Source organism: Pyxicephalus adspersus, chromosome 6 (genome assembly GCF_032062135.1).
Source record: "Pyxicephalus adspersus chromosome 6, UCB_Pads_2.0, whole genome shotgun sequence".
NCBI lineage: Eukaryota > Metazoa > Chordata > Amphibia > Anura > Pyxicephalidae > Pyxicephalus > Pyxicephalus adspersus.
Window position 1 is genome coordinate 37347213 of NC_092863.1, and position 21826 is coordinate 37369038.

At 38.0% G+C, this 21826-nt stretch overlaps 1 protein-coding gene across 4 annotated transcripts in view; it reads left to right on the forward strand.

Annotated features, from left to right (window-relative positions):
• The window catches only part of TPCN1 (two pore segment channel 1), a 33980-nt gene that overhangs the window by 351 nt on the left and 11803 nt on the right, over positions 1–21826 (forward strand). Inside the window, exons 2-16 of one of the 4 annotated variants that reach the window (XM_072415318.1) lie at positions 2663–2704; positions 3921–4052; positions 4421–4668; positions 9783–9892; positions 10848–11024; positions 11624–11737; positions 11834–11964; positions 14910–14998; positions 16036–16070; positions 16534–16592; positions 16672–16771; positions 18121–18237; positions 18797–18921; positions 19498–19546; positions 20230–20293. In XM_072415318.1, coding sequence (XP_072271419.1) covers positions 4566–4668; positions 9783–9892; positions 10848–11024; positions 11624–11737; positions 11834–11964; positions 14910–14998; positions 16036–16070; positions 16534–16592; positions 16672–16771; positions 18121–18237; positions 18797–18921; positions 19498–19546; positions 20230–20293 — 1273 coding nt within the window. In that variant the 5' untranslated portion in view covers positions 2663–2704; positions 3921–4052; positions 4421–4565. Of the gene's footprint in view, positions 1–168; positions 4053–4420; positions 4669–9782; positions 9893–10847; positions 11025–11623; positions 11738–11833; positions 11965–14909; positions 14999–16035; positions 16071–16533; positions 16593–16671; positions 16772–18120; positions 18238–18796; positions 18922–19497; positions 19547–20229; positions 20294–21826 lie in introns of those variants that run through there. The other 3 variants (XM_072415317.1, XM_072415319.1, XM_072415316.1) reach the window with 3 other exon arrangements.

Here is a 21826-nt window from a genome sequence, read left to right on the forward strand (position 1 = left end):
TCCTCCTGTCATATATATGTAAAACATCCTCCTGTCAGGTTGTATTCCTCTTCCTGTCATATGTATGTGTATATGTGTGTGTGTGTGTGTATATATATATATATATATATATATATTCCTCTGTCATATTCTCCAGTCATATATATATATATATTTCTCTGTCCTATATACAGTTAGGTCCATAAATATTTGGACAGAGACTACTTTTTTTCTAATTTTGGGTCTGTACATTATGCATGCCCAATTGGGTTCAGATCAGGTGACTGACATGGCCATTCAAGAATATTCCACTTCTTTGCTTTTAATAAACTCCTGGGTTGCTTTGGCTGTATGTTTTGGGTCATTGTCCATCTGTATTATGAAACGCCTCCCAATCAATGTGACTGCATTTAGCTGGATTTGAGCAGACAGTATGTCTCTGAACACCTCAGAATTCATTCGGCTGCTTCTGTCCTGTGTCACATCATGGATAAACACTAGTGTCCCAGTGCCATGGCAGCCATGCACGCCCAAGCCATCGCACTGCCTCCACCATGTTTTACAGATGATGTGCTATGCTTTGGATCATGAGCTGTTCCACACCTTCTCCATACTTTTTTCTTGCCATCATTCTGGTAAAGGTTGATCTTGGTTTCATCTGTCCAAAGAATGTTTTTCCAGAACTGTGCTGGCTTTTTTAGATAATTTTTAGCAAAGTCCAATCTAGCCTTTCTATTCTTGAGGCTTTATGAGTGACTTGCACCTTGCAGTGCACCCTCTGTATTTACTTTCATGCAGTCTTCTCTTTATGGTAGACTTGGATATCGATACGCCCACTTCCTGGAGAGTGTTGTTCACTTGGTTGGCTGTTGTGAAGGGGTTTCTCTTCACCATGGAAATTATTCTGCGATCATCCACCACTGTTGTCTTCCGTGGACGTCCAGGTCTTTTGGCGTTGCTGAGTTCACCAGTGCTTTGTTTCTTTCTCATGATGTACCAAACTGTAGATTTTGCCACTCCTAATATTGTAACAATTCCTCGGATGGGTTTTTTCTGTTTTTTTCAGCATAAGGATGGCTTGTTTCACCTGCATGGAGAGCTCCTTTGACCGCATGTTGTCTGTTCAACACACGCGCGCACACACGCATCAGGCCTTTTATCTGCTTAATTGATTAATGACATAACGAAGGAATTGCACACACCAGCCCATGAAATGGCCTTTGAGTCAATTGTCCAATTACTTTTGAGCCCCTGTAATGAAGTGATTGTGTTATAAAAGGCTTTAGTTCCTCACATTTTTATGCAATCTTTTTGTTCAACCCACTGAATTAAAGCTGAAAGTCTGCAGTTCAACTGCATCTGTGTTGTTTCATTTAAAGTTAATTGTGGTAATGTAGAGAACCAAAATTAGAAAAAAGTTGTCTCTGTCCAAATATTTATGGACCTAACTGTATATTTCTCTGTCCTATATATATTTCTGTGTCAGGTTATATTTCTCCTGGTTGTGTGCCATAGCGGGGAATTTCTCCTTTTCTATAGAGACACGAACAGGAAATATGCAGTAAAAATATAACCATGGAGGTGTTATAATATTATACCTCTGAGGGGTAAATTTATGGGGCTGATTTATATGGCAGAGATTTCTAGTGGTGTGATTTATCAAAGCATGGATGTGTAAAGAGGAAGCAATCCAATGCCATGGCTTTTTTACAGCAATACATTGGTGGTAACCCATCAATCACCTATAATGGGAACAGAAAGCAGGCATCAGGTGATTCTTCCTCCCATTTACCTGAGAGATTACCTCTAATGGAATATGAAAACAAGGAAAATGAAGCACCATGATACATATTATGGTGGCTTTGTTACCTTGACTCATAAATAGAAATAATTAAAAACATAAAAGAGCCATAAATATGTATCATGACTTTATAAATCAGTCCCCTCAAGGGTGCATATTCTTCTCCCACCAGTCATGGTGCTGGGATATCCAACACGTGGCCCACCAAGTACATTTAAATTAAAACAAAATAATACATATACTAAACATATAAAACTGAGCTTTGCTGACATTTTATGCTCATGTATTTGAAGAACCCTTGATGTAATTATTATTATTATTATCCAGTATTTGTATAGCACCAACATATTATGCAGTGTTGTACAAAGTTCATAGTCATGTCACTAGCTGTCCCTCAAAGGGGCTCACAATCTAATGTCCCTATCATAGTCATGTTATTACCATACTCTAAGGTCAATTTGGGGGGAAGCGAATTAATATAACTGCATGTTAGAATTTGGGAGGAAACGTAAACACAAACATGAGGAGAACATGCAAACTCCATGCAGATATTGTCCTAGCCATGATTTAAACATGCACACCAAAGCAAACAACATATCCCATATGTATTGGGATTGTGCTCAGACTTGAGTCCTTTGGTCAGATCTATGATTGGTGTTGGCAGTGTAACAACTAAAGTCATCCAGAACACACAGTACATTGTAGAAGGATAACAAGCTCAGGGGCAGATGTTTTCCTGATAGTCGGAGAAAGCCGCACCAAATGCAGAGCTATCCAGTGCTTCAGCATCTGGATGACGTCCAGAATCGGCTTCCTTGATTAATCATAACATTTACAAAAAGGTCAATTGTCCCTCATCCCTAATATTTTTTCTTTTCACAGCTTTGTACCTGAACTCCGGCCAGAAGTTTAAATGCATATATGGTATGGCAATTGGTTATTTTTTTGTTAGGTAATAGCAATAGCAGGGTGGCAATTTCTTCACATAAATGAACCCTTTCCTAAATATGGAGAGGTGGACACATGGCGAGATCCTTCTGGATGTAGTTAGGTTTTGGTTAGGATTAGTGGTTATAGTAACTGTCCCGGTTCGGAATAATCTTTCCCTTGTGTATAATACCCACAATATATCCATTTAGTTGCCCTCAGGGCCTACAGCATGGGACTAATGTTTCTGGAAAGACAGCATATATTAGCCAGTTATGTTGTAGCCCATTCACAAAAGATGAACTAGATTGAGCCATCTGACATTTTACAAGGGATCTACCTATCTACAAATGGTAAGCTAGGCTCTACACACTGAAAGAACATGCTATTGTAGTTGCCTGGTTTTCAGCCTGTGGTATGTGTAACTTACTTCTGCTTCTTTTATTGATTTGAACACTTTTTTACCAATAATTCTCCAAAAGAATTGTAGACATTTGAAAACATAATTTATTACATAACATCAGCATGCAGTTACGTGGGATTAGTGAAATACACAAGGCAAGAGGTAAGCGATATTTATTTATTTATATAGTATCTGACAAAAATCTGACGAGTGTACAGCGGCCGTCTGATGTCATTCAAATACACATCCTGGCGCATCCACGAGCATTGAAAAACCACGAGGCAAGTGAAGGGGATAGCGCAGAGGGGTGTCAGTGGTTTGTTCTCCCCCCTCCCCTCTCCATAGAGTAGAATGGCACTGTGTGTACAGCACTCGTTCATGGATCTTTCAGTCTTTTGTCATTTTAAAGGATCGTGTGTACATAACCTTAGTAACAAGAAATATACATACATATACATATTAAAATGCAAAGCTGATAAACAGTGTGTTAGCTCAGTAGGTAATATTAGTATTACCAACAAATAATCTAGGTTCTATGTCCTGCAAAGTCTAAATCAGGGATGCCCAACAGGTGGATAGCAATCTTTCAGTAGATCGCAAAGGCAAGGGGAGTAGATCGCGGAGCCCTGCCTTTCAAAATAAACTCTTATCGCGCACAGGAGTTAAATCCAAGTTTTTATTGTTGGTAGATCATTTTGACTTGGTCATTTTAAAGTAGCTTGCAAGCCAAAAAAGTGTGGGCACCCCTGGTCTAGACCCTTTTGTCTATGTAGTAAGGGGAGTGACAGTCCTATTTTTTTTTTTTTCCAGCTTCCATTGTTACTTTTAAAAATACAAACTTTGGATTCATTGTTTTCTGGCAAGGCAGGCGGTGTATGAATCTGTACAAACTTAACCAGGAATTCATAAATTCTTCATCCAGGCTGTTCAAGTGTAGTGAAGGTAAGTGAACTACATGTCTAGTAGATTATAAATCATTTGGATCAGTCTAAGATAACCGTAACTTGACCTATACAGCATTTATTACAGCCATGTATTTAGCTGTCTGGCTGGAATTCAGATTTATCTAATACATTAGATGCAAGTTACCAACCTACCTCTGTTATTTCATATACAACAGATGCAAGTTATGTTCCAAAAACATTATATGAGAATATTCAATTTTACTTCTCATGAAACATGTTTTATTATCAAATACATGATATATGGCTTTGTTAAATAAATTTTCATAAATGTTGCTGATTTCAATAACGCCAATCTCTTTTTTATTTTTTATTCATTTTTTTTTTTTTTAATTTCTGGATTTAAAGTTGCTGATGCATCTTCCATCGTTGAAGCTTCTCCATGCATGAGATCCTTCATGTTAGTCTCTGGCAGAAGACAGAACACTTTTGTTGTCAGGTGAACATCACATAGACATCAGAATCTCGAAAAGATTGCTGGAATTTTTTCAGAATGGCGGAAAAACCGGAAGATGATGAACCACTGCTTACCTTGGAAGAAAATGGAGGTTTTGCCAGTCTTCCTGGTGAAGACACAAGTAGTGATGTGGCTTTAGGTAAGAAACACTATGAGCCATCCCTAAATTTATCCAGAACCAGCAACGGTTTGTCAAGTTCTACCTTAAAGCAGAACTGTGTCACCTGTAGGACCTGTTATTACTGCACACATAGAAGATGCCATCTTCAGTTCCAGCTCCATGTCCGACTTCTGTGGAGATGGCATTTCTCCTCACTCATTGATGATGTCACCCCTTTGCATGCGCAGAAGTTACTTTATCCCAGTCTCTACTCCTTTTTCTACCTATGTGGTTCAAAGGTTGCAGTGCTGAAGCTGATTTCTTCCTCATAGTTTAGCAGCATTCAGAATTTCCAGACTTAATTTACAATTTGTATTGAGAACACACTGATTATGCCTAAAATTTTTATTTCTCAGATAGTCTTGTGTGAAATTTTAGATGACATTCCACTCACCACATCATATAAAATGCCCATTTGACTTGTTTTCTTTCATACCAACAAAAACTCTTTTCCTTACATGAAAGAAAACATTTCCTCCCATCTGTTTCAGAATTGCTTTAAGTAATTAATATTAACAAGCTAATGTATGAACTAGAAGGCATACACATCAGTTCAACAAGATTCAATAGTTCAACAAGATCTGGGGGACATCCTCTTTGCAAATCTTTTCCCTTTAGAACCTGGGAAACCATAGGACATAGAACATTTTATACTGCATATCCAGTAATTATTGTGAGATCCCTATGAATTCTCTATGATTATAAACTTTAAAGAAAATATAGCTGATGGCAACTTCAGGCATGCAAGTGTCTGTACATGCTTGTTAGAAGCTTTGTAGTCCTTTGGGTGGAATCGTTACAGTTTCAGTTCAGCTTTTCAAAAATAATTTTGGCAGTACAAGATAAGCGGTTAAATGCGCTGAGCTTTGCTATGTTGCTTTGGGTTCAGATCTGTTTCTTCCGCGGAAATATGTAAGTACTTGACATTTATAAACATCTTTGGCACTTCACAGTTGTGAATTTTGATTTTAAGGATTACAGGGTAAGAAAATTATATGTGACAGGGTTATATTGGTACAAAATATATAATGTCCAAAGCATTGCCTAATTCGGATTGAATTCTTTGATTCAACTATAAAAAGTGAAACAAAACCTTTTTTATCTTTTTATAGTAATTGTTACATTACTACATTTATAGTTGAATTTACATTATCTTATTAACAAATGAATCTCATTCATGTGAACATGGAGACATTATATTTCTATAGGCAGACAAAGATACAATCACACAAGAATTTGTAGAATTTTATTAGGACTACACCTTCGTATTATATAGCTGTAATTACCATAGGGCAGGGACAACTCCTCCTTCCATAAAGTACATAACTACGGTATGATACTATAAAAGCAAACACGGGTTCAAATTAAAATATCTGTTCTGAATGCAGGGACTAAAGTGACTGAGGGTTTGACTGCGATCCACTGGGTCTTACAAGCCATGAATACTCTCACCACTGCACTGCCATGTGTGTCAAAAAAGCTGTGCACTACTGCAGTCTCCAGGCTGTTCTTCTCAGATAAGCAAACAAGACTTATTATTCAAGGTTAGGAATATTGGCTTGGGGCTTCTCAAAAAAGAAGGACTATAGTGGGAGACCCTAGGTTACCCAGCAAATCAATTCCTTAAAATGAGAAAGTTCAGGATTAAAAACAATGTCAAAGCAGACAGTAGTGAGAATTTCTAACATTATAAATAAATTCCTGTTGTCTGCATGCATCTTAAGTTAGAGAACAGCAGTTTATTACAAAACAATTAGCACCCTAGCCATGATTACACAATTATATTAGGACATATTCAATTTTACTGACATTGTGGTCTGCTGGGACACAGGTGAGAGTTGCAAAGGTAACATGAAAAGAGCCTGATTTCCAGGTTTACTAAATCACTTTGGTTCTCCTATGATGATTTATCTACTTGGAGAAATAATTAAAATGATTTAGTCCTGGAGATTTAAAGTAAATCAAGGCATTGTGTATGTACATCGATATCTACACACATTTGTTAGGAATACATCTCATTGAGGACTAGTAAGAAGCTTCTGCATGGTGCAACACTCCTACCTTGTTCTAACATGATCACGTTATCTAACGTGAATGTTGCCAGTCTGAGAAGACATTTTTTTTGTGCTGCCCCCTGCTCTTCTGTCTTCCATAACTGAAATTTTCCTCTGCTTTTCACTTTCTCTTTATTAGCAAATTTCAATTCTTTTTTCCACTAGCTGATTACCCGACGTTGCCTGGGTATTTATTTATTGCAATCTTATATTATACAGAAAACGGAATCAAATAAAGCTATAGTGTTACTCTTAAAGAAATTTTTTTTTTTTTTTTTACAGGTTTTAAAAGTATAAGTACAATATACAAATTATAATGTCAAATCTTTGACAAATTGAATATAATATTACTTTAACGCAAAACTTGATTATAAACATAATTTTTAGTTTCACCTCCAGGTGCAAGAATTAATAAATTCTTGGGCAAACCCAACCTTGAGTAAGCAACATAAAGTTGTCCGTGGGAGAAACGGGTCGATCTTAAATTCACTCTGCAGTACGTAATAGTCTGCCCCTGTGACTTGTTGATTTGGTATAGAGAACGCAAGTCCCACTAGAATTTGTAATCTCTTCAATTGAAAAGGGAATGAATGGTATATGTGGGATAGAAACTGTTTCACCCTCTTTCCTTCCTTCCTTTCCTGTTAAGATAGTGGCTTCAGTTACATTGGTCAGCAGCTTCTTACCACAAAGCCTTGTGCCGTTGCAAAGATTTGGTGGGTCGAGGTTGTGTAGTAAAATAATTGGAGAGTCGACTTAAAGTAAAAGATGATGTGGTGGTAATCCAGCCGGATCAAGTGAGTTTAGGAATTCTGTTGGGAAATTGATGACCTCATCGGCAAACACTACGGTATCGATAGACTTGTATTGAGTGACTATGCCTGGTAACATGGCAAGTATTTGATTGTTTATTTTGTGGATATCTTCATTTTTAGCAGTAAGAATGGCCCTCTCTCGCAACCAGTTAAAGTTATGATAGTTTTGTAAAACTCCTGGATAGACTGCATCTGTTAGCTCTGCAATGGACGACACCAGATTACAGAAATCAGCTGGCAATTTTATCTTGCCAGAAGACTCAACTGGTGTCCTACCTTCTCTCTGATTTGGAGTAGTTTTTTTTTATAGAAACTTAGAGCACTTTCATCCCCCAGACGTACTCTCATGTTTTGCTTTAAAGTCTTCTGTTGCACATGTCTCCACTAAGATGAATGTTTTAAACATGCGTGGACCTCATCAGTCGCTGTTGACTTTGGGGTGACAGGTAGAGTTTGGCGAAAGTCTCCACAGAGGAGTATCAGAGCTCCTCCCATCAGGTCATTTCCTCTCAGATCTCTCAGAGTGACGTGAAGGGCCTTGAGAGCTTTCTTGTGAGCCATGGGATGAATGATCGTCTGGTTCTTTCACTCATTTCGTGTATTTGGGTCTTGCGCTGTTGGACTGTCTCTGAAGCTCTAGATGTAGTAGCTCTATCTCTGGTATCCTGTACTCGGGTGTCACGCTGTTGTACTGTCTCTGAAGCTCTAGATGTAGTATCTCTATCCCTCTTATCCTGTAGTCCTCCCTCATGCTGTTTTACTGTCTCAGAGCTTCTACATCTAGAGTTTCAATCTCTGTTATCCTGTACTTGGGTCTCACACTGTTGTACTGTCCCAGAAGCTCTAGATGTAGTAGCTCTTTCTCTCATGTCCGGTAGTCGGGTCTTACACTGTTGTACTGTCTCTGAAGCTCTAGATGTAGTAGCTCTATCTCTGTTATCTTGTAGTGGCGTCTCATGCTGTTGTACTGTCTCCAGATGTAGCAGCTCTCTTGCGCAGCGTGGGAAGTCTTCTATTCCTCTCCTCAGGATTTTCTTGTTTACGGTGTTGTTTCATTTTTTTTTGCCTTTGATTGTACTCTGCCAATTGCCTTATGTTTTCTCGAAGGCATTATTCCAGGCCAGAAATTTTGTAAAAGAGTCCAAAAAAAAAGTATGTAAAAATATAAGCAAAAGGCACACTGTTACAATACATATACACATACATACATGCAAATATACCTCTGACATATACCACAGCACTGTACAAAGATCAGCGGTGCACTCACATGAGTCTGAGTCCTGTGTCTAGCAAGTTTGGTTGAAATGTGTCTATGTGTTTCTGAGTGTGGTGGAACATAGAAAGTTTGGCTGAAATGTCTCCATGCGTTTTCGAGTGATGGTGGAACATACCTACACAAATACATCCAATTTTATATATATATAGACTGGTATCTCTACTTGCAGTGTTGTAGAGCTTCAGACGTAGAAGGACAAAGCGTCAATATTTTTTCACTTGTTATTAAATAAGACCTATAATCAACAAAAGGTGCATGTTTTTACAGGCTTTCTGCATTGCTAAGAAGGTAAACAGTAATGCTCCATCTGCAAAGAAGAGGGTTGGGGAATGACACTGGTCATGTGTAACCAATATCTTCATCAAATTTAAAGTTCTTTACAGTCTATTGTGTGTCCAAAATTTGCAATACTTAACAGATACTTTAACAGAAATCGGTTTTTAAAATACACCCTTATGACCGCTATACACTAAAATTAGCCTCTGAATTATAGAAAAACCATAGTCAAAATATATTAATTTAGTACTTTCTGATTTTAGTTCTGTGGTTTACTACACTTATTTTAATGGTTCCTATTGATTATTGAACTTCAATTTTATGTACAGAAAAAGAGTGAGTCTTCTCAGCAGGAGCACATACAACAAAGAGTTCTGTTTTTTCCCAAAAACTAAAATATGTAAGTTTACATACACTCCAAGGATTATTTTTTTTATTTTTGTCTGGTATTTCTGGTTTAAATTTGTTATAGTAAAATGGTGTTTTAAATGAAGAAGCATACAGTAAATTTTCTAGTTTATATTATTATTCTGTAAAGGCATTTGGTTAAAAAAGCCACTTCTAGGCGGGTGTTCTGTTAATGGGTAACAAAGCTGCCTGGATTCATTAGTAATCTGCAAGGCTAGCTACTTATTGTGGAGTGCATAATGTTCTCTCAAATTTCACTTGCAGCTAGAGATGAGTATGAATGCCACACTATCACCATGGAGCAAATACCAACATCAGGGGAGACAGACATGAGCTGGGAGACTCGGTATCAAGAAGCTGCCATCTACCTCCAGGTCAGACTGGTGTGGGAAAGGGGTAAAATTGTTTGTCTGTTAGTGAGAAATAAAGTTCATTTGTAGCAAATGAAGTTAGATTTTTGTCTAACTTTATAAATTGAGAAACTAACAGCATGCAAGTATTCAGCAGAATTCTGCTGTAAGGTTTTCATTTCCTGACGTTTTTTTTTTTTACTTTTAGGATAGGGCAGTGAAACATAAAAAATATATACTAAAAAGCACACTGACATTTTTGGGATGGCACAGTAATGATCAAATACTATTTACTTCAAGACAGAACATTATCCTTCATGCATAGTGGTTGATAGGCAGCTTATGCTTGGCATCTCATACATTTTAATAGCCGCATGTGGAGAACCAACTGCAGAGCTCTAGTTTGAGATATAAATGTAGAAATCCATTGTAGAAGATAAATATTAGTATCTTATTAATGTCAGCATTAACTAATACTTATTAGTACAGTTACCTTTAAAGTGAATGCAAATAAAAGGCAATTCTATATTTCACAGAAAAACATTTTTTAAACAAAACTGGTATTGAATACAGAAAAAAAATATATATGAATACTGTGCTGCCAGTGTATCAGAGAATCTTCCATTCTAAGGTATTCATGTAGAAATAAAATTGCTTAGTCAAATGTGTAGTAAATAATTCCTAATAAATTATTAACTGAATGAAGTTAATGATGTTTCTTGTTAGAGGCCCTTAAGTACCATTACCTTAAAATTGGAATATAACTCATACATACCTGTAAAATCTGTTTTTTATTACTTGTAGATAGTTTTATTTACAGTTTATAGACTGTATTGTCAGAAATGTTTGAGGTTCTGGCTCTCAAGGAAAGAAAACGCCGTCCCCTCAAGAAATGTATCCTAGAACATATAATTTAGCATTTGTGGTAGGTATAATACTTGGTTCACCATGGGTTGATATATGTGTTTTTCTTTTGCAGGAAGGAAAGAATAATGACAAGTTTGACACGCATCCCCGGGACCCAAATGCCCTTGCTGCATACCTCTTTGCCCATAACCATTTATTCTACATGCTGGAACTGAGCACTGGGCTTCTTTTGCTGCTGCTTTCTCTTTGTGAGGCACCAGCTGTCCCCTTTCTCCGCCTTGACATCTATGTATGTGGTACTTTTAGTATGTGTGATGATTAAGGTTATGTACATATGTCAGATGATTCTCGTTTGTTATCACTTCAGGGCTGCTATGGGACGAGAATCTGACAGTGCTCATCTGACATCGTTCATGAATCCATCCTGGCTGATCCACGAATGACGATTGATCATATTACAAGTGCAGAGGAGAGAGAGAGCACACGTTCTCACCCTCTCCATAGAGCAGGACGATGAAATACATGGGACACCAGTTTATGTCATGCCATGTTTTGTACATTTAATAAAGCATAATAAATTATTAGGATATGTCCCTGTATGCAAAGCTTCCATTCCTTTAATTGTCTTCCTTGTTACATTAGGGTCACATTTTCTTTTCAGTCTTTTCTGTTGGTGATAGGGTTGCCATTTCACATGCCATAGTGCAGTGTAGTTGTTGTTTACAACCTATATATAGGTGGCCACAGAGTCTGTGCCACTAGTTAAAGGGAGACCGCTTTAGAGCCAGCCTGCAAAGTTCAGCATAGCTTTTGTAAAACTTTTTGTTCAGTATAAAATTGATGCTGACCTGACCTTTTTTGGCTTTTTTATCTATTTGTATATTTTAGGTTCATGCTACTCTGGAATTACTTGCCCTAGCTTTGGTGGTGTTTGAACTTAGCATGAAAATGAGATGGCTTGGCTGCCATACCTTTTTAAGACACCGCAGGACAATGCTAAAGGTCAGTGTGCCATTGTATTGTTGAAATTTTATATACAAATATTCATAGTCTTGTTGGATCACACAATTGTGCACTTCTATCTATATGTCCCTGCAGAGTGGTGTTTTATTGGTTCAGTTTGTGGAAGCTATTGTGGTGCTTGTAAGACAGACCTCCCATGTGCGTGTAACGAGAGCCCTGCGACCTATTTTCTTAGTCGACTGCAGATATTGTGGGGCAGTCAGAAGGTGAGAAAAGTTCTTTTTGTTTTACATTCATATACACAGAGTGGCAAGGTATGGATGTATGACGTAAGTCTTGTGCTACAACATAGACACTTGTAGCCACTCCTTCCTGTTTACCTAGCACTATGGAATTGAACATTGGAAAAAAAATGATTTCTTATATTTATATATATATACAGTAATACCCCGACAATTCACGCTTCTGAATCTGCGGCTTCACAAATTCACATATTTTTTTTTCTTGGATACGATACTGTTAATTACTATATTACCTTATTACCTCATTGGCACTCTCCTGTGATGCCTTTTTTTTTAATGTTTGAATCTGGGTCTAGTCTTGGTCAGTTTATCGCGTTGTGTCGAATGTACTGTACTGTATCGTGTAGTGTGTGAACTTTGTGTGTAGTGTACAGTATTTTATTTGCGTTTTCTGCAAAACCTAAGATGACTCCCAAACGTCATGCACCTTCTAAGGCTCCTAAGTCTTCTAGCAAGGAATTTAAGAGGCCGAAGGCTACTATGACACTATACCCCAGAAGAAGTTGGAATTGTTGGATATGCTTCGTGAAAAGAAGAAATTCGCCCGCCATTACAACATCAATGAAAGTATGATACTCTTCATCCAGAAATGGCTATTAGGTGTACCGTTTCATCAAATTTCTGTGAAACTGCATAAAATGTTTCCAATGTTAGGAATATATACATCGTTAGGATGGAATCGGCATTGGCATTGTGAATTAATGATTGCAGGAAAAAATACATATCTTTAGATGGCAACATTATCAGAGCAAAGGAACTCAATATGTACCAGCAGTTTTCAATGGAACAAGGTGCCAAACCACAACCAGGAACATCAAGGGACACTGAAGATTTTGTTGCCAGTAGGGGATGGTTCGACAGTTTCCAAAATGGTTCAACTTAAGATCGGCATCCTTGTATGGGGAGGCAGCATCTGCCGACATGGAGGCGGCAGAGAAGTACCCCGACACGTTCAAGGCCATTGTCCAGGAGAAGAGGTACAAGCCCAAACAAGTATTTAATATGGACGAGACTGGCTTGTTTTGGAAAAAAATTCTGTCTAGGATGCATCTTATGAAAGATGAAGGTAAAGCTTCGGTATTTAAGGTACAAAAAGACAGGGTAACACTGATTATGTGTGGCAATGCTGCTGGTCACATGCTAAAGCCAGGCCTTATTTATAAATCGGCGAACCCTAGGGCCCTCAAGAACAAAAACAAAAACTTGCTACTGGTGTTCTGGATGGATAACCCTAAGGCTTGGATAACGAAAACATTGGTTTCGCACTGGTTCCACCAGTGCTTTGTCCCTCGAGTAAAGGAATACCTTCTCGACTTGGGTATGGAATTCAAGGTGTTGCTGCTTATGGACAATGCTGGCGGGCACCATGTGGACTTGTATCATGAGGGTGTTCAAATAGAGTTCCTGCCTATCAACAACACCTCCCTCATCCAACCTATAGACCAAGGTGTTATTCATGCATTTAAGGCCTTGTACACGAAGATCTCACTTCATCATCTTGTGAGTGCAATGGACACAGACGAGAACTTCACGCTAAAGGGGTACTGACGTGAATTTACCTTCTCAACGTCCCTGTCTGTCATCCAAAATGCCCTCAAGAAGATGAAAAAAGAATCACTCAATGCATGCTGGAAGAAACGTTGGCCAGATTCTGTGCATGATTACAAGGGCTACCCCCCCCCCCCCCCCCCCCCAAAGGCCCCCCCCCCCCCCCCCCCCGAAGAAATTCAGCATGTGGCTGACAACAAGGCCATGAGACTGGCTTAAATTACTTGGTGGTGGAGGTTTTGACGACATTACCGAGGAAGAAGTAAATACCCTCATCGATGCCCACTCTGAACCCCTGACGGATGCTGATCTGAAGGAGTTGACAAAGTCTGCCAGCCGAGAGGATGTGGAAGCAGAATTAGAGACAGATGCAGAGGAAGAACAGGGCCTGACATTGGAATGTTTGTTAGGGATCTTGAGAACAGCAAGGAATGTGCAAACGATGGTTGAGTCATGGGATCCTTACATGATTCAGGCTTTAAAATTTAACAATGGCTTTGATACGCTGCTCTAGCCATAAAACAATCTTCTAGACACCCTAAAGAAAGAACGGCAGCAACTTCTGATAATGTTCCTCACAAGGACCAAAAAAAGCCAGAAAGAAACCCCACCAAAAGATACGGCTCCTGTAGTAGAGCCAGAAGAATCATCTTTTTCTGAAGCACCTGCAGAGGCACTCATGGAGATGTAAATCATCTCCTCTGCTGTGCAAGTAAACTTCATCATCACACTTTCATCATAACGTTACAGCACAGCCTGCATCATCATTATCAATAAACATCGGTACCCATACATACATTTTAGTACTGTGTATATTTTTTTTTACTGTATAAAGTACAGTATCTTTATTACCTGAACATTTAATTTATTTGTAATGTATGTACAGTACATACCTGCCTGAGAGAGAGAGAGAAACGTAACCCTCGCGAATTTCGGGGTATCACTGTGTATATATATATATATATGTGTGTGTGTGTGTGTGTGTATATATATATATATATATATATATATATATATATATATATATATATATATAATCTCAGCTTTGTATTTCAGTAATAATATAGTATTTATCTTTATATGAGAAAGCGTATCTTGTTTGTCTTTTATTTTTATTTTTTTTGGCACATTGGGGACAGTAGAACTAAAAGTTTTTATTTGTACCGTTTAGTTTGCAGTATTTAAATGTGTTAACTAGAGAGTGGAATATCCTGCCAATGTAATACAACTCAATTTATAAATTAATATAAAACACTGCATTATATGTTGGCACTATATATATACAGTTTATTATTACAATATGATAATACTAGTGTTCTTTTGTCTGTGCATAAATGTAGGCATTTTTTATTACTCCACAGGAACTTGCGCCAGATTTTTCAATCACTACCACCATTCATAGATATTCTGCTGCTGCTTTTATTTTTCATGGTCATTTTTGCCATCTTGGGTAAGTTAATAATTTGGTCTGTAAATGTAGCAAATTTTAGCCTATATGAATAATGCTTTTTGCACCACAAATATTAGCTGAACTTCAGGCAGATGTAAAATACGGATGATACGGCATACACTGATATACTAATACCGCTCTGTATTCAGTAGTATAATACTAAATGTATTTTTTAAATGCAAGCACCATAAATTTATATTCATTTATCTTGTTTTGTACTATTTGGAGTCCATAACCCTATTCAATGTAATCCCTTAGCTCCTGTGACATCATTACACGGTCTCCAAAGGTCTATCCCCAGGAGCCAAGAGTAGGTGTTTTACAGTCTCTCCCAGTCTGTGCTCCTTCCTTCTTTGATCAGTTTAACTCCCAATGATTTTCACCAACCTTTGTTAATAATATTTCTTCGCCACTGCGACCGCAAAATAAATCACAAATCTCTGCTCCTTGGTATTATGTCTGTGCTTGTGCAGTCACTGCTTTGCGACTCCGCTGAGTGTAAGTTTATCAGAAGTCTATGTGAAAAAAACACCATAACAGCAGAATAGTAACCTTTGGGAAGAAGCCCACACATGAAGCACAGACCTAATGAATGACAGGACAGAAAGCAAATGGTCTAAAAGGTTGAGCCAGGACAGCACAGATAGAGAAGAGAGAGCTGGATAATCGTGTTAGTTCATCAGACAGGAAATTTGGTTGTCTCAAGATACTTTATGGTGCTTTTAATGCCAGTTGTAGTTTGCTGAGAAATAGGACTTCAGCACAGTAGTGGACTTTCCCATAAGGTTTGCAAAAATCAGAGAACTTTGCCATGCCAGAAAGGTCTGTGTTGTGTATCAAAGCAAAGTGTAAATTTCTGGGCTGGTTGCCAGAAAAATAAATCCTTTGGCTGGTAAACACTTCTATATATGTATTTTATCTTTGTATTTCACTGTTTTGCTGGAGTTAGGCTTTAAGCTTTCTGTAGTCATTTTTGTATGCTAACTTTGTTTTTTTAACACCTAATTTCTTGGTATTTTTTGTTGGCTTTTTTATAGGCTTTTACCTTTTTTCCTCAAACCCTTCTGATTCAGTAAGTTATAACCCTTTCCAAAGTATTTCTTATTTTCACTTAAAAAATATGTATACATTAAGTTAGATGGTTCTAGCCAGTTTGTGTTTAAAGGTTGTTGTGGCGGGACAGGAGGGAAACACCCTTTAGCGCTGACAGAGGTCAGGATATATTAGAACCTCTGTCAGATTTTTATTTTTTCTTACCTTGTTGCAAATTTTTCCTCATTTCCTGTCTGGCAAAATGTTGTCTCACCAGAACAGGAAGTGACGCTCCATTGAGCAATAGAACCCGACAAATGTTTTAACCTTTCCATATTGTAACTAAATATAGTATATATAATTTAAAAATATTCAAAACTAAATAAAAAAGTTTTTAGTTTGTTTATATACACTTTTATGTTTTAGAAACTGTTTTTTTTTGTTTTTTGCCTGTTTTTTTTGGAACATTGGAAGAACACACTGATTTCCTTTTTGTCTTTCAGTATTTTAGCACTCTGGAAAATAGTCTTGTCAGCCTTTTTGTTCTTCTGACTACTGCAAAGTGAGCACCTTCCTATTCTTTCTGTTGTTCCATAATCCTTGCTGGTCACATAGATAACAATTCACCTTTTGTATCATAGTTTTCCAGATGTCATGATGCCAGCTTATTCACACAACCGGTGGTCCTGCATCTTTTTTATTGTTTACTTATCGATTGAGCTGTATTTCATCATGAATTTGGTGAGCTTGGACATGCAATCTGTTATACTATGTAATTGTTCCATTGTTTCAGTTTAAAAATATTTGAAGTATATGTATAGCAAAAACGTTGTGTTTTTTATAGAGTGAAAACTGTTAAAACCCTTATCAGGTAATTTTTTTTTTTTTTTACTGTCACTATAATCTGTAACACACGGAGAGACAGGACCACTAAGGGGTGCTATGGCTTGCACGGAGGTGGTATGAGCCCTGAGAAGGGCCAAGGCACAGAGTCTAAGCAGTAACCAGGTTTTCTTCAGAGCCTGGAGCCAGGTTGCGGCCCTTGGGCACACCAAGGTGGGCAAAGCACGGTACCAAATCACAATGCAGAAGGATAGTCAAGAAAAGCCGGGGGCGAAACAGGCAGCAAGCAAGAGAGGTCAGGTCACAAGACATGGGTCAACAGCCACATGGGTGACACAAAGGCCACTGCGGCCACAGGGAACACAGGAGACACCGGAAGCAACAGGAGGTACAGGGGATGCAGGGATATCCACAGATAGACTGGAACAGCACAGGGAAGTTGGCTGGGAACCAACAGACTGGACAACGAGGGGTTAACGCAGGAGCTGTACACAGGAGACACTAGATTAAGCAACAGGTGAACAGGAACTAGATCACAGAACTGGGGAGCTCAAGCCACTTTGTGAAGACTTGTTGCACAAACGCACAATGCAGTCTGTGAGCTAGCTAAAGAGCCAGGGCTGATCGAGAGACTGTTTTTTGATTGGCTAGCGGATCGGATGGAGTTTATAAAGCTTGGACACAGAGGCACGCCCGGCATCATAACTGCCTGCATGCGCAGGAGAAGGATGCCTGTGCTTTAGTGAGGAACAGGTATGTGTGACATAATCACTAGGGCAAAAAAGGGTAAATCTCCCCAACAGGAATACAGACTACAATAAAAACTTGGGAATGGGGGGGTTGTTAACCCTTCAACTCTCTCCAAAAATAAAACATTTAATATATGGTCCTAGCAGTCATCCTCTTAAAATGTGCAAAACTCACAAGATCGATATGCTACAACAGCATCATTTTAGGCAGAATCTTGTCAACAGCTTACCCACCATTAAATGTTTTCTTCTTAAAGTTATGTTTTTGGCAGTGAGACTCCTTTTTCTTATCTTAGTACAAGGTGCGGTGTATGCTTAACTAATATATCTACAGGCATTGCCTTTTCATTATGAAAGAATTGTCTCTAAACTGTAGACTTACCTATATTGTAAATGACTATCAATGGTAAAGTTGCATTGCAGGTGAATTGAATTGAATTGAACTTAAAAATGTAAGGTATTGGTGCATGGCTCATGTTTGTTTTCTCTCTTTCCTAGCTTTTGGCAGTTGTGTTTGACACATTTAATGACATAGAGAAAAAGAAGTTTAAGTCCTTGCTTTTGCATAAACGCACAGCCACTCAGCACAGCTACCAGCTGCTGGTTAACCCTCAGGTATAAAGAAGAAAAGCTCTACAGTTATTATAATTATAAAATGGTGTTTACTATAAAATTATTAGAATTCATTTATTCAAAAACTAATAAGAATATGTAAAGCTCACTATATACGAGAGATTTCTGTTAGCACATCTGAATCCTCAGAAAATGTTAATAGGTAAAGTACAATTCCAATACCAGTGAAGTACAGAAAAACAATAGGACCTGCATACATTTTCTAATTTATGTACCATACACAGTGATTGGGTGATGGCTGAAGAATCAATAGTAAATTACTGAATTTTCTACTTGTGTATAAGCATCCTTAAAGATTTGCTTACACGTTTTCAGTTTTCATATATATCTTGATGTTTTTGTTTTTAAAGGTAAACTTTAGGGGATAATGTACACCTACACACACAAGTAAACAAACTGATATTATGGTCAAACATATGCATGGATCCATCAATGTCAGATAAGCAGTTAACCTTCAAAGCAATTTATTTACTAACATGATTTTGTTTCTGTTCTACTTTTGGTGTTCACACCTAATTTACTGCAATAAACATTATTGCAGGGCCCCCCTGGAATCTCATTTCGTAATTTTGAAGGTATGATGAGGTACTATAAGCCCCGCATGTCAGCTCGTGATCGATACCTTTGCTTCAGAGTCTTGAAAAAGAGCAGCACAGACAATCTCCGGTAACTTTCCAAAATCTGTTCAGTGAATGCAGTTGAGAGAGCTAAGTAAATGTTTGTCAAATGTACAACAAATTTGAACAGCACCGGCCCTTAAAGGGAGTAATTACAAATGCATGAATTTTGCAAAATCAGAGTAATGTGTAACAGGTCAGTCTTGTAACATCTTTCAAGTTAAAAATGTGGAAAATGTTACCAATAGTGGCATTTTAACAGAAACTCTAAAAAATAGATGGTTAAATAAATTTTGGGAACAATCCTTATACATTGGAGAATGACATTCACGCAAGTAAATGTATAATGAATCTTCTGAGTTTTGGGTATTTAAAGTATATTTAAAGCCAAAAATATTTTTTAAAGAAATGGTTAAATATTTAATTGGAAAGAATAAATGTCTTGAATGGGGACACAGACAGCACTAAAAACCCAAGCGAAGTTTAACTCTAATCCCAAAACCAAACACTTTTTAAAATATCTGCCACTAACTAACAGACAAGTATTGTATCTTTCAAAGTCTGCTGTGGATGTCTGTATTTTAGCTTTACTTCGATTTTGTTTTAAGAAGCTCTTGTCTTGCAGGTTAAAAGACTTTTATCATTTCTATGAAGTGGTAGACCTGAATTGGAAGGTATGTAATTATCACTTTTGGGCAGACTGACACTTAAAAAAAGAGGTTCTAGGGATGGGGAAACACTCCCTGGTTCAGTTTACTATGGGTTTGGCAAACCAGGTAACTGTAAGCCTGTTCAACTCCCCTTGGAAATTCTCATAGGAACTCATAGCTACAATAAAGGGGTGGTCAACGGGAACACTGCCTGCTGTGTACATATACATATATCCATAGTAGTTTGCATGTGTAAAAATAGCAGTACTGTGAAAACTGCAAAAAGTTTGTGTTTTCTACAACCTTGATCCTCATTTCTGTTTAACTATACATTAACATATAATTATTATATTGATTTTTAGCATACATTACAGGTAAATCATTATGTAGCCTAAATTTTTCAGAGATTTCGGAGGAGAGATATTTCTGAAGTAGTCCCCTTACAGAATATCAGCACCATGGTGTTGCTCAGTCATAACTACAATCCTGTTATTTGTTCTTTTGCACCATGTTCAAACCAATGTGTTTGGTGTTTAGGAGATGCATGTTTGAATTTTCTGGGAGATGGCAGAGTGCAAGAATGATCTAGGTTGCCAGCAGCCTAAAATTGACATATGACTATTCATAGAGTTTCCATTAAAATTTCACATTCTTAGAGTGTGATATTGGTTACTGTCCATTCATGCTTTAAACTTTTTCCCGGACAGGTTCAGCGTATTCGTGAACATTGGTTTGATGACCTTCCACCTACAGCCCTTCTTATATTTAAAGGTGAATAACTCTTTTTTTTTTTTTTTATTATGCATTGTGAGTTATTGGTACAAACCCTAAAATGCTTTAAATCCTTAGGCGAAAGTCAATCTTCAGGTATTTCAAAGACTGGGGCATGATCTGTGTTTGCCTGATTTTCTCCCCTGAGTGCTGTTCAGTTTTAGTGATTAGCAGCATTCTTCTTGGTAGAATAGGGCACAACAAAAATAGAATTTTTGTAAAGTGTAGCCAGGAACACAGGAAGTTTTGTACCTTCAGGGTATACTGTCACCTATTGAAGGATTGGATACTGGCAATCAAACTGTAGGCCAGCCTATGATAACCTTTCCCACTACCAGGATAGGGGCCTAAGCTAAAATTAATTTGAGAGTGCATTAGAGCTACTGCTAGGGGTAAATACCTTGGCAAACACACCAGTCACCGATGACAGGCCAAAGGGCAGCGCAACAGATTTGTACTGTTTAAACCCAACATTAAATGTTGATGAGCAAGTCATATTAGGACAAGCAGGTATGCTTCCTTGATGTCTACAGAAACAAGAAAGTCTTCCTGGTGAAAAGAAATGGGGCATGGTGTATGTCAAAGAAACATTTTGGTACTCTAAAAATACATTCAGAAACTTGAGGTCTGAGATGGGGAGAATGGCCATTCAAATTTATTTAGCATGGAGCCCCTGAAACTGTTGTCATGGGAAGCTGGGCAAGAATACTTTGTTCTAAAAGGCCCAGGAGGGTTGGATGGAGGTCTGCTAAACTCTTCTGTGACACAGAATGATTAGAGGTGAGAAACTTTGGAGGAGCCATGGATCAAAATTCCATTTTATGTCCCTGGGATTACAACTCTTTCACCAGTGTATACAAGATGCAAGCAAAGGTGAACAAAAGCCAAAATGGTCTCAAAATTCAAATTTTGGATTTATGGCTGAAGCCTGTGACTCTTCAGGAGCAGGCTCATTGTTATATACAGTCTTTGGCTCCAATAGCTCCAAAGCTGCTAAACTAATATGCAGATCAGCGAAGAAATCTGAAGGGTTAGGCTTCAAAAAATGCTTGAGGATTCTGAGAATCAGTGATTAAATCGGTAATCTGAGCCACAAAGTCACACAAAACTTAATAATAACCTCGGCTAATACCACAGAATAGGGAGCCAACCCCAGTAAAGCCTGAGAGGACTAGTTTTTTAAAGGTCTATAATCTTGTAACAGAGGCCATGATTCTAGGTTTCAAACATTACAGCTTCAGAAGTCTTAGGTGCAGTGTGCGCTTGAGGCACCCAATGCAGCAGAACCCTCATGTGTCACAAAACAGACATATTGCAACTTCATACCAGAAAGACAGCTTTAATTTTAATTTCGGGTAGGATGCAACTCACCAAAGCCATCGGCTGGTAGCAGATGAGGGTCTGACCAGGCATAGATGGGCAGTCTGAACAGACCAAAGATTAGATGAAAGAGAGCTCAAAACATTTACACAGCACTCCACCCTTTTTTGGTCCAACCAATATGAATCTGGGATTTTTTATTGACTCCCAATG